A 13,722-nucleotide genomic window follows, 5' to 3' on the forward strand; every position below is an offset into this window, starting at 1 on the left:
ATTAAAACACTAGGCTGTGGCAGATTAGAAGGGGAATGTTACAAAAGCAACCTAATTTGAAGCTGCCTTTCTACTGGACATCAGGGAGACTCTGTTCTTTCATTATTATCAAGGGGTCGGCTCACATTCATTCACCATGGGTTTAAATATTAAAGCTGCAGATGGTGACAAGTCATCTGTACTATACAGGCTAGATTTCACTTTCCATTCTCTGAAGCATTGTCAGCCTATTAGTGTTAATTCCAGAGGCTGCTGTCTAGAACCGTCTGGCAGTCCCAACCTATCCCCAGAGCCCTTTGCTTCTCCCAAGTATGTTGCTTACAAAAATAAAACCACACACCTTTGAAGATTCAGTAAATAGGCCTGTCTCAGGGCTAACTTTTTTTTTCTTTTTTGGTAGCTTCACTTATGTTTTGCTGAAGTGGCAGTAGGCTGGTTTTACCTGTCAGCATTCGCTTGGCACTAGTTGCCTCTCCTTCAGAGCTTGGGGGATTTATTCAGTCGCCATGGCAACGTGGTCTGCATTTGAAGGTTAGACTGTGTGTTTTGTACAACACACATGCATTTGACAGCTCCTGAAAGAAACCCACTAATCATATTTTCAGAACTTTTATTCTATCTCCTCATTTAACTTATTTCAGACATCAACCTTTGAGGAATCTCAAGAATAAATGTTCAAGTGGATTTCAACTATTCTTGGGCCCTCTCCTCCATCTGCAGAGAGAATGACATAAGAGTTCTTATGCCCACTCAGTGGCATGCAAGGATCCCTCTGTCCTGGAGTGGATCTTGCCCAGTACTGCCAGCCGTCTTCATTACTTGTCCACAAATAAAAGGTTGCAGGACTGGGCTCATCGCTGTTAGAAATCACAGGAGATTTTCTAGGTGATTTTCCTGCATAACAAAGATTTGCATAATTTGGCACAGATGTATTTTCTGCATGCTGGGGCACAGGCCTGGAAAAACAAAAGATGCTGTGCTTAAGGTTTCAGGTATTTTGGCACAGTAGCACTGGGGAAGCTTGCACCTGTCAGCACAGGCATTTGATTTGGCACCAAATTCCTCAATCAAAAATACTGTTATGCAAATGCTGATTGGAGCTCAATATTTAAAGTTGTGCTGAGTTTTATACACAAACCTCTTGTAATCTTATTCTTCATCTAAGAAGGAAATCTTGTTAGCTGTGTTTGTGGTGATATTTAGCTTATGATGTTTGCAACATTTTACAAACAAACATATTAGTTTTACTTATTATAGTGTATGCTGCTACTTACTGAGTTTCATTAGAAGAAACTGTGCTTTCAGAAAACATGTCCAAGAACCTCTCAGATTATGTGTTTCTGGATACTGAGGAAAGGAAACATGTAGATCTTTTTAGAGCAACAATAGAAAGTCTCTTGAAAGTAAGAGATGAATCACAAACACCATGCTAGACCACAATAGTGATATGCCTATCATCACAGAGCTGCTAACGGCTGTGTTACATTGTTGTAGTTCAAGCAAAGTAAGAAAATGTTTAGAAATGCCTAGCATGATTTCAATCTTTAAATGTCACTTGTGTATGATGATGGTCTATTTGCCTGAGTTGGGGGCTGTCACAACCTAGTCCCAGATTTGGACCTTAGCGTCCAAAATATGGGGGTTAGCATGAAAACCTCCAAGCTTAGTTACCAGCTTGGACCTCGTACTGCTGCCACCACCCAAAAAATTAGAGTGTTTTGGGGCACTCTGGTCCCCACAAAAACCTTCCCTGGGGACCCCCAGACCCAAATCCCTTGAGTCTCACAACAAAGGGAAATGAACCTTTTCCCTTCTCCCTCCCCCCCCAGGTGTTCCTGGAGAGATACACAAAAGCAAACTCTGTGAGTCTAAACAGAGGGACTCCACCCTCCCCATTCCCCAGTCCTGGAAAACAGAATTACTTCCCTCTTCACCCAGAGGGTATGCAAAGTCAGGCTAGTACATCTAACCCACACAGATGTCCCCCTGACTTCTTCCTCCCACCAATTCCCTGGTGAGTACAGACTCACTTTCCCTGGAGTTCCTCACTAAAGAAAAATTCCAACAGGTCTTAAAAGAAAGCTTTATATAAAAAAGAAAGAAAAGTACATACCAATCGTCTCTCTGTATTAAGGTGACAAATACAGGGTCAATTGCTTAACAGAAATATGAATAAACAGCCTTATTCAAAAAGAATACAATTCAAAGCACTCCAGCAACTATAAACATGTAAATACAAATGAAAAACAATAACCCTTATTGTTTTTATGATCTCTGTACTCACAACTTGGAAACAGAAGATTAAAAAGCAGGAAACAGAAATCACTTCTCAAAGCTGAGAGAGAGGCAGGCAGACAGACAAAGAACTCAGACACAAACCTTCCTCCACCCAGAGTTGAAAAAATCCGGTTTCCTGATTGCTCCTCTGGTCAGGTGCTTCAGGTTACTTTTTTTCAGGTGAAAGAGACATTAACCCTTTGCTATCTGTCTATGACAGGGGCAGGTTTGTTTATTTAAAAATAAATAAAAGCAGGTTGGTGGTCAATCCATCCTAGCAGATAAAGACTTAAAAAAAAACAAAACAAAAGATCTTTATTACTATCTACATACAACATGGAATTATTCCAGGATAGTGTACGATGGAAGGTATGTGTGCAGGGCCAGTGCTACCATTTAGGCAGCCTAGGCAATCGCCTAATGCGCCAGAATAATTGGTGGGCGGCATTTCGCCGGAGGGGGCTGTCATAAACAGATAGCTAAGGGTTAATGTCTCTTTCACCTGAAGCACCTGACCAGAGGACCAATCAGGAAACCGGATTTTTTCAACTCTGGGTGGAGGGAAGTTTGTGTCTGAGTTTTTTTTTTCTGGCTGCCTGCTTTCTTTCCTTTCTTTCAGCTCCACCTCTTTTTGTCTTTTTTCCAGTTGTCACCTGTGTTCAGCTTCTTTGATTTGTTCTTCGGCCACCATTTTTGTCTTGGTAGACATGGTTTCTGTTTTCTTGTGTTGGGGTGCCCTCCGGTGTTTATCTTCTGAACTGCAGGCTCTGTTGCCTCCTGGGATCTGCCTAGCAACAATGCTTTTTTCCCTTTCTCTCTCTAGCTAATGCTCAATGAAAGGAAACCAGAAAAACCACTTTATTTGCATGTATATAGTGCTGGTACTTGCCTCCTAATGGGAGTGCTATTGCATGACAAAAGACCTGTAACAGCTCCTTAATGGCTTCTTGCTTAATATGCAAGCCACAAACTGCCAGAGAGAGCAGAAAAAAAAATTCTCTCTGGTTTCTTTGAAAACCAAACCCTCTCTGCTAAAAAGTCCCTAGCAGAGAAAAGAAAAATATAATATTCCTACTGGCTTCTGGATTCTATCTCACCACTGCACACCATGTCATAACTCTAGTCCCAGATTTGGACCTGAGCGTCCAAAATATGGGGGTTAGCATGAAAACCTCCAAGCTTAGTTACCAGCTTGGACCTGGTACTTGCTGCCACCACCCCAAAAATTAGAGTGTTTTGGGGCACTCTGGTCCCCCTGAAAAACCTTCCCTGGGGACCCCAAGACCCAAATCCCTTGAGTCTCACAACAAAGGGAAATAATCCTTTTTCCCTTCCCCCCTCCAGGTGCTCCTGGAGAGATACACAGACACAAGCTCTGTGAATCCAAACAGAGTGACTCCCCCTCTCCGTTCCCAGTCCTGGAAACAAAAGCACTTTCCTCTTCACCCAGAGGGCATGCAAAATCAGGCTAGCAAATCCAACACACACAGATCTCCCCCTGATTTCTTCCTCCCACCAATTCCCTGGTGAGTACAGACTCAATTTCCCTGAAATTTCCCAGTAAAGAAAACTTTAACAGGTTTTAAAAAGAAAGCTTTATATAAAAAAGAAAAATACATACAAATGGTCTCTCTGTATTAAGGTGACAAATACAGGGTTAATTGCTTAAAAGAAATATGAATAAACAGCCTTATTCAAAAAGAATACAAATCAAAGCACTCCAGCACTTATATTCATGCAAATACCAAAGAAAAGAAACCACATAACTTACTATCTGATCTCTTTGTCCTTACACTTAGAAACAGAAGATTAGAAAGCAGAAACTACTTCTCCAAAGCTCAGAGAAAGCAGGCAGACAGACAAAGACCTTAGACACAAAATTCCCTCCACCCAAAGTTGAAAAAATCCGGTTTCCTGATTGGTCCTCTGGTCAGGTGCTTCAGGTGAAAGAGACATTAACCCTTAGCTATCTGTTTATGACAGGGGCGGCTGGCAGCTCTGGTGCAGCTGCCACAGCGGTGCCTGCGGCGGGTCTGCTGGTCCGCGGCTCCGGTGGAGCTGCCGCACTCATGCCTGTGTACGGTCAGCTCCTCGCGCGACTCCAGTCAACCACCTGCAGGCACAACTGGGGCAGCTCCACCGGAGCTGCGGAGCACCGGACCCTCCGCAGGCACCACTGCGGCAGCTCCACCGGAGCCATGGGACCAGCACGCGGGGCAGTGAAATTGCCGTCCGCCTAGGGAGCTCAAACCCCTAGCGCCGGTCCTGGTATGTGTGACTGACTATAGAATAAGGCAACCCATTACGCTAGGAAAAACTTTTATGATGAGGCTGAGTCCCACTTTTTCTATTTAAGTTTTAGCCTCCTTCAGCCAGTGTCAAAGCATAAAAAGACTTGTATCATCCAGTGCTCAAGCAGGAAAGTGTAGCATTTCTTACAGCCCTTTGTCAAAAGACCAACCTTCCCTCTCCCACCACGCTTCCCAGCTGACATGAGCCTGTGTTTGTTTATATATCCATCCTCCAGAAGACTCAGTGTCCTGATGACAATTAGACATGAGACAGCAAGGATTCCTATTGTGGGGTAAGTGTATCATATCAGTCCTAATTGCTAGAAGCAGCTGTACGGCTGCTGGATGACAGGTCAGACACCATCCACGGTTCATTTCTCACAGTCGGAGAAGATGGAAATGTTTTCCCTCTTATGTCTGACACATTCAGCAAAGTTCTTAAGCATGTACCTGACTTTGAACAAATGAATAGTTCCAGTGACTGCATATGCTTAAAGTTAGGCAGGCGCTTAAGTACCTTGCTGAATCAAGACCTTGATTCCAAACACTGCCTAGACCTCTAGAGAAACCATGAAGGCAAATACAGTAAATCAAATTCATTGCTGCTACTGTTAACTTTCTTTATCATTGCAGGGCAAAGATCCTCCAGCTTACTCACGGACACTGGGATTTTCCCAACTTTAGCTCAAATTCTCAAAGGCAATCCAAGCTGTGCAGTAAAGGCAGCCCAGGTGATTGCAGAGATAGCAAAGAATGGTAGGTAAAGTGGGTAGTGTTCCTATAAATAATGTTAAATCAGTTATTAATACATACGTTCAATCTACATGTTCCATGGATGCTCATTATTGGCCTTGCAGTTGATGTATTGGTTTTATTTCAATGAGGCAAATTCCTAGCAGCTTCTCTCCTGTGTCTGTGCAGAGGAAATGAAGAAGCCATGTATCGATGCAGGTTTGGTTCTAGCTTTGGTGCCTCTGCTGGAAAGCACGGACCAAGAGATGTTGCTTCATGCTGGGAGAGCCATTGGCCGCATCTGCTATGAAAACAGTAAGTACTCAATTTGCTGAAGGAGTGCTGTACATTCTGGCTACAGTAGCAAGGTTGTGGGTTGGTTGGTTGTTTTTTTTGTTTTGTTTTGTTTGTTTAAACATGCACTTTCTACTTGGACTGAGGCTAACATGCTTTATATGTAGTGCTATGCACCAGTGGTGCTAGCTCAGTTTCCAATTGCTTCTACAATAGACACATACTAGCAAACACAGCATGGTTTTGACAGCAAGGAGACTATAATTAAGGGGTTAGAGTCACTTTTGAATAACTTTTTTTACTCATTGTAATTACAGTAAGTTAATATCAACCCCCCAGCCAAATCATTTGAGTAGCTTTCACTTAGGAACAGCATGTTTTATTAAACTGCCTCTTACTACGTTGTAATTATTATTTCTATTACAATAGTGCCTAGAGACCAACTGAGATCAGGGCCCCATTGTGCTAAGCATTGTACATGCATACAATAAGAGACACTTCCTGCCCCAAAGAAGTTAGTTTAGAGAAGACAAAAGGAGGAAGGGAAACAAAGATGGACTGACTTGATCAAGATACCCAGGAAGTCAGTAGCAGACAACTCAGTTCTTCTGATTCCCAATCCATTGCTTTACCTACTGAAATGCACGGCCTCTCATGGTAAAACATGTTTATAAAAACTATGCTGTTTCACTGCTAGGAAAATTTGCCATAGGGAAAAATCCAGGCATATATTGTGGCATCTTGGATTTATTTTGATGAAACCCAAAACAGTGCAACATGTTGGGATTTTAAATATTGTAGATAAGGCAGGTTGGATGCTTCAGAAGTAGAATAGCTATAATTATCTGAATCTGTCAAATTCCATAAATAAGTGGGAAAATAACAATGTATATTTAGAGCCAGATTCCCTCCTCTTGTAAACTGATGCAGCTCCATTGACTTCAGTGGAGCTATGCTGACATACACTAGCTGAGGATCTGGCTTCTAAGACATAAAAACACCATACAGAGAGGTGCTAAACTGAAGTGCTGTTATATGTCCTGAGACTCTTTGGCACTGGAACAGCACAGATTACTTCTCCATCTGAAAGAGAACAGTTGTTTAAACAATATGAAAGCATAATGCTGTCTTCCTTCTAGAGAACATATTGTAATGGTACATGTTTAGAACCTTTATCTTTCATAAAGTCATCTTCTCAGAACAACCACAATTATTCTAGAATGCAAAGAGCTAAGTTTTGGCAGTGTCACAAACTTCATGCAAGATACAGGGTTGCACTGCCCCAGGAGCACAGCTGGAACTAGCCTGTGAACCAGAGTCACAATCTGGTTGCTAGTTCTCATCCTGCTCCAGTGGGTAAAGTAATCAGAACGACCTCTATGCCTGATGCTCCAGTTCATTTGTACGGACTGATACACTGAGGGACCTACCTAAGTTTCTGCCTGTTCCCCCTCTCATACACCTGCATGAGGGCCAGGCATACATTTTTAACAGTGCAGGTAGTTAACCATTAGAACAATTTACCACAGTATGACTGGGTGTGATTCACCATACCCCCTCCTTACCATTTTGGAGATTAGCTCTTTAGGGTGGTACACCTTCTCCCGATGGTGCCTTGCCCACTGTCACTTCTGCTCTCTGACCCATATCACTCCAGGGACTGTGGCATCTTCTTCATGACACAGCCCTTTGGTCATGTCACCATCTGTATTCCCCCCCTTCTGCAGGTTAGTACTGCAGTCCAACTGTCCAGCCAATTCCAGTGGTGAGGACCCAGGCCTGCCAACTACTCCTGGTCCCAACCCAGGGACCCTGTCAATAATCGCCATGTGGTGTGTCTTCTTAACTCCTCTATCACTGCTGTGCTTCCCTCAGCCTCTTCTCTTGGTGTCCCGGCACTTCACCTTAGGGCCTTCAGACACTGTTCTCTATCCAAAGTACTGGCATGCCTTCCTCTTGCTAGGAACACAAACTTCCCTCCTTGAGCTCTATGCAGCTACTGACCCTGCACAACCCTGCATTGGCAAGGTAAGACTCTTGTTAGTTTGGAAGGATAATGGAGTCAAGATCATGTGATACAAGGCCAGAATGGATGGACTAGTGTGATCAAAGTTTGATCCCCCTAAATTAATTCCTGTTTTAACTAGAGCATTTTTTTAAATAAAAATCTAATCTTAAATTTAATATTTCCAGTGATAGATTATCCACCATAACCCAAATTGTTCCTATGGTTAATTACCCTCAGTTAAAATTTGCACCTTATTTCCAGTCTGTATCTTGTAGCAACATTTTGTTTTAATTCTTTCTTTAGTGATACCTCCTCCAGGCCCTCGTTGGTATAACGATGGATTAATACAAGATGAAATTCCTGTTGCCTTTCATTTGTATGCTTTTGATTTCCAGGTGACCTTCAGGAGCAGTTGGTGGAGACAGGAGTGATCACATCACTGGTCAGGATATTAACTGACTACCCAGACAGTGAGCCACTTGTCCATGTCAACTTGTTGGCCTTATGCAATCTTGCAAACCTAGGTGGGCATTAAAACACTCCCAGATTTGCAACAGTATTGGTTTCCTTTCTCATGCTACCACTGGCTTGTTCTTAGGCAGTGTTTCCACAAGTACGGTTGGCCATAGTAGGCAAATGTTTTGACTTAGCATCAGACAAAATCTCTGCACAGAGATTAGAAACCTGCAGTTGGGATAAATGCAAGACTGTCTTTATTTCTTGTTACACAGAGGTTTACCTCCTTGCTATGTGCCCCCTTGTGGCCAACCTAAATATACTCTCTAACCATTCATAACTAAACACCAGAACCTGTAGCAGTTGCTGACCAGCCACACACAAATAATTAAGATTCAATACATGTCCTAGCCTATTCCCAGAGAAATGTAGCTGGTGTAAACTGATGTAGCTCTATTGACTTCAATCACAGAGTATATGGTAGTACTTCCTTTTTATTTAAAATGTGTTGCAATTTAATTTAATTAAGTATCTTTGTTCATGTATCTCATATGGGACAAGGGACACTAGGAATTTTTGATGCACCTTCTCTCTCTCTCTCTACCATTCATCATTTTATAGGTCTTAATAAAATGGCTTAATTCTTTTCTCACTTACACTTGTTTAAAAATGGTGTAGTTTCACTAACTTCAAACAAACAGAGTTGCTCCTGATTTATACAAAGTTAGTGAGAAAAGAATCAGGTGTGAAGTCTTTCATTTCTCTTACTATGGCGATTCTGTGGTGATTGTGAGAACCTCAAATTTGGTTTGGAAAAAAAAATCTGTCCCTCTTGATTGCTGATAAAAATTTTGAAACAAAAACCCTAAAAGCTCACAAAACAGAAGACAAATTTAAAAAAAAACCTCCGGTGGGTTTTTGGCTTAAAAATCATGAGAATTTTAAAAATCTCATGATTTTGGGGGAAGGGCTGACTTTTTCTGAACTCTTAATGTTGGCAATACTGCCTTCTGGACATATTCTATTTCAGCCATGTCCTTTATACATATTTTCTTAAATTGTTAAATGTTCTATATCTCATGGCATTATGGCACATATATTAAAAGCTTTTGAAAAGCTTTCCACACAAGCTCTACAAGTGCCCATCCTGAACAGGTTGGTTAGATTCTTGCTGGGATACTTTCTTTTGCATAGAAAATGTTCTGGTAAAGTGGTATGACAGCATGTACCACAAGATGAATTCTTTACTGCCATTGAATGCAATGGAGTTAGGACAGCGATTGCTTGACCATTATTAAAGGCATAGCCACAGGAATTACACAACTGGATTAGACAGCAGAAGAAAAATGAGGCATATTGTTTGTTTCATACATGTAACATCTAATCATTTGAGGGGAAGGATTTAAGGGGGGGGGGAACAAATTAGCAAGGCAACTAGATTCAAAGTAGCATCCACTCATCTCTAGGGAGAGATTTTTCTTTTAAACAATATTACATTTAGGTGTGAAAACATACAAAATCATGCCATTATTATCCACACAGAGATAGCTAAGGAGGCGCTAAGCAAGACAAAGGTTACTGAACATCTAGTGAAGCAGCTGAGAAGGGCAGAGAATCATCAGAGGATAGAAACCATCACTGAGGTTCTACAGCTGCTAGCAGAGAATGGTAAGGGTTCTCTTATCTTGACAACTAGGCTCCTTACTAGGGAGGATACATACTAGCATAATGGCTACAATGAACACTCTGGGGTTTTCAATGGCATTCCATTACTGGAGGCAGGAACATAAGCCCCTCCTCACAAAAACGATGAGCAAAATCCTGGCCAGATCGATGTCAATGGAAAAATTCCATTGATTTCAGTGGGGCCAGGATTTCACCCATCGTTTTAAAATGTGGATCTGTGGGACAGTGGAAGAGGAAATGAGCCTGAATAAAATATATGGTGAGGTAGTGGTGTGAAATGAATCCTTTGATAACTTTCGGTATGATACACACAGCCTCCATACTGTATGGGAATGCAGAAGATTACTAGGACCTCAGAAAAATTACTGGAGCTTATCCTAAATATATTCAAAAACTGTAATGGGTATAAATGGAGATAAAAGCCACCCATTTATTAAAACAATCCTAATCGGCAGTGGTTGACTAATGAGGCTAGTGTAACTATCATTTGATTCACTGAAGTAATGCTAAATCAATAATTTTATTGATATGGTATTTCCAGAAATATTTCTAACTCCAAATGTTTACCTTTGTGTATTTATTTATAATTAAAGAGATCACACATCCAGGGCCCTGTCTTCATATGATGTCCAAGGAACTTCTTTAGGGTGCCTGAAATGGCCCAGTTTTTCATTTCCTCCATCAAAATATTTGTAGTGTTTTTATTTGTTTGTTCAAGACATTGCTATCTCTCACAATTTGTTCAGGGTTTATCAGAACCAGAAAGTCTAGTGGAGTGAGTGGTCAGACAGCATTCCCCACACTGGAGTGAAAAGAGTAATAGCTAGAGATATTACCAAAGCTGTTAGTTTTGTTCAAACTCAATATTAACACCACTGGGAAAAAATCCCCCACTCTGAGAAATATGGCCATGGTGTTGCCAAGTTGCAAGCTGGCAACACCAATGCACACCTATTAAAGTATACTTTTGTCTTTCACATTAGTATTTTGCAATTATCAAAAATATCACTCTAGTTATAAAGTATGTGACACAGAATATCTGAAATGTAATTTTTTAAAAGTACAAAACATTATAAATTGCAATAGAAATTCCACAGTTGCCTCATCTTCTCCCTCCCCCTGCTCAAAAAAATTACAATGATCTGTCTAAAAGGTGTATTTATTGTGAGTGTAGTATTTTTCTAATGGCAACAGCTCTGTTTATGAACAAGAGTCCCACAAGTTACTGCACCTGGAAACATCCTGATTTAAATTTATTGGGGATTTAGCCTCTTTGCATTCACGTTTTATGCAGTGACCCAAAGAGAAGCCATTAATTTGCATGTTCTCCTGACCTCTGCAGATGCTTTGAAAGTGCAAATGGTAGAGGCCGGTGTGCATGAGGCACTGTCAGAGATCCTGCTGAGGCTCCAGGGCAGTTCACAGGCAGAAGATATGTGCAGTGTGAAGGCTGCATCAAATCTCATTGTCTCTCTGCTCCTTGGAGGTAAGATGCATGGAAAAGTAGTAGAAAGTCTCATTAGCAGAGGGATTGCCATCTGCTCCTGTGCTTTCATTTCCTTTCTGCAGGCACAGCTGGAGCCTGTTGTTTCAAGATTCCTTGGGGGAATTCTTCTCGATAGAATAGCTATCTTTTTTTTCCACTTACAGTATGATTGTAATGCTCATGTTGCCATATTTTCCTTCAAGCATATATACATTTTGCCTCGGGCATTTAATGCCACTATGCCTGCTCTTAGACAGAGGCTAGAAATGCAATAGAATAGGGTACTGCCTTCTTAATTGTGGCTTTGTGCGTCAGTCCAATCCATCTAAAGCTGGGTTTCTCCAACTTTTGTGATAACCTGACTCCTGTGGGTAGCCAGAAATCTACAGTCCTCCCCAAAAGTAAGAAAAGCTCAGATACAGGACCATATTATACTACTTGAGTTAACCTCCAATTTTAAAGGGCCAGATCCTTAGCTGCTGTAAACCAGTGTAGCTCCACAATCTGGCCCATAATGTGAAGTGAGGGACTAAAAATACTACTGTTGTAGCACAGACAGTGCCTACATCAGTCTCCACAGACTAAGCTCTGCTGCTGACTAATGCAGTCATAGGTCTACATGAAGACCCTGTATCTGTCCCCTTTTTCATGGAGACATTTCACAGTCTGATGGGTCCTTTCAAGTAAACTGGCTTCTGACATGGCAATCTGATAGACTAGTGTTCTCAATTCCCCCCTCAATACACCTTAACTCACTCAGTACATTTAAATACCCATGATGTATTCTTCATTCATTGTTCAAAAATGGACCAAGTATTTTTCAGCCATCTGAATTAATGAAGGAAGGAAACATAAGAATTTAAAATTGCTTTGTATTGCATGTTTCTATGTACTGAAAATGGAGAACACTAACCTTCTAGAATATACATTTTGCTGCCCTAGACCTTTTCATTTCCTCAGGGCTGGTCCACACTAGGGGGGGAAATCGATCTTAGATACGCAACTTCAGCTACGTGAATAACATAGCTGAAGTCAAATATCTAAGATCAGATTACTCACCCATCCACACCGCGTGGGATCGATGTTCACTGCTCTCCCTGTCGATTCCGGAACTCCGTTGGGGTTGATGGAGTTCCGGAATCAATATAAGGGCGCTCGGGGATCGATATATTGCGTCTAGATTAGACGCGATATATCGAACCCCGAGCAATCGATTTTAACCCGCCGATACGGTGGGTAGTCTGGACGTGGCCTCAGTCATACTGCTGCACTGTGAAAAGGGACAGAGTCCAGCAGCAGCTTTTGAAAGCAGAGCATAAAATGTCAGACATCTGAAACACTGCTTTAGATCTGTGAGATATAGAATCCATACTCAACCATAAGGTATAGCAGAAAAATGTTAGCTTTCTCTGCTGATCTTAATTGTAATTTGGTTCAGATGGCCTTGTATGGTTGATAACTTTGCAGCATTTAGGGCTACATGAATTAATAACTGCTCAGAATCATGCATTTACATTGCATCCTTCGCCAAAATCTCAACGTAACTTACAATTAAACTTTTAAGAAAAGTTATGAAGCTGTGGCAAACATTTCTCTGAGTTAAACACTATAGCATATTTGGATTTCTCAGTATAAAGAACTAGTTCCAGATCACAAATCTATGGCTTTCATTCTTAAGATTGCATTTAGCCTATGCAGATCTCAATGAGTAACGTAGTGACACCAAACACTTGGAAACACAATAGATACATACGATTCCCTCAATCCCCACTTGTAAATCCTATGAGATTTCCATGCATGGATTACATGTCTCTCTCACACACACACACACACGATCTAGCCTTTATCTCAACTGTGATCACATTGCAAGGTACTGATTTCATGAGAAGATGAAGGCACTTTGCACTCTGCAGGACAGATTTATACAAGCATCAGTTCAACACAGCATGAACGGCTCTGTTCCTCCAAATCTTCATATACAATTGCTATTGTATTATGCCTCTGCTTGGGAGAAACCCAGTGGACTACCATCAGGCTGAATAAGTTCACACCTTTTGAAGAGGATGGTCCTTTCATGCAAGACTGGAGCATATAGCTAAAAGTAGTGTGGGAAAACTTGTATAAGGCTACTAGCCATATATTGAGCATGTGGATTAGTGTAAGACATCTGGGATGATAAATTTTATAACCTTCACTTCACCTTCCTGCCAACTCTGATGTTCTGTTAGAGGAAACAATAATCTACAGACTTCTGAAACCTTGAGCAGTACTATTCTATAATAGATGCAAAGTAGGGTTTAGATGTGCTTTTAGGCTTCTCTTCATTTACTGTATCACAGATGAATCCATGCAGAAGATGTTTGCTAATGGATGTGGCATTATTTACCAGAAGGTTGGTACCTGGCTTGCATCCAATCACCCCCAGCTGCAGCTGACAGGAGCACTGGCTGTTGCTAACTTTGCCAGGAATGGTAAGATTGCTTATTCATTAC

At 41.4% G+C, this 13,722-nt stretch overlaps 1 protein-coding gene across 3 annotated transcripts in view; it reads left to right on the top strand.

The window, feature by feature from the left end:
* The window catches only part of LOC115655544 (rap1 GTPase-GDP dissociation stimulator 1-like), a 58,284-nt gene that overhangs the window by 21,495 nt on the left and 23,067 nt on the right, over window positions 1-13,722 (top strand). The window contains exons 3-8 of one of the 3 annotated variants that reach the window (XM_030571102.1): window positions 5,202-5,324; window positions 5,490-5,615; window positions 7,998-8,126; window positions 9,601-9,726; window positions 11,087-11,230; window positions 13,570-13,701. In XM_030571102.1, coding sequence (XP_030426962.1) covers window positions 5,202-5,324; window positions 5,490-5,615; window positions 7,998-8,126; window positions 9,601-9,726; window positions 11,087-11,230; window positions 13,570-13,701 — 780 coding nt within the window. The remainder of the gene's footprint in view (window positions 1-5,201; window positions 5,325-5,489; window positions 5,616-7,997; window positions 8,127-9,600; window positions 9,727-11,086; window positions 11,231-13,569; window positions 13,702-13,722) is intronic. The other 2 variants (XM_030571104.1, XM_030571103.1) reach the window with 2 other exon arrangements.

This window comes from Gopherus evgoodei, chromosome 7 (assembly GCF_007399415.2).
Source record: "Gopherus evgoodei ecotype Sinaloan lineage chromosome 7, rGopEvg1_v1.p, whole genome shotgun sequence".
In the NCBI taxonomy this organism is placed as follows: domain Eukaryota; kingdom Metazoa; phylum Chordata; order Testudines; family Testudinidae; genus Gopherus; species Gopherus evgoodei.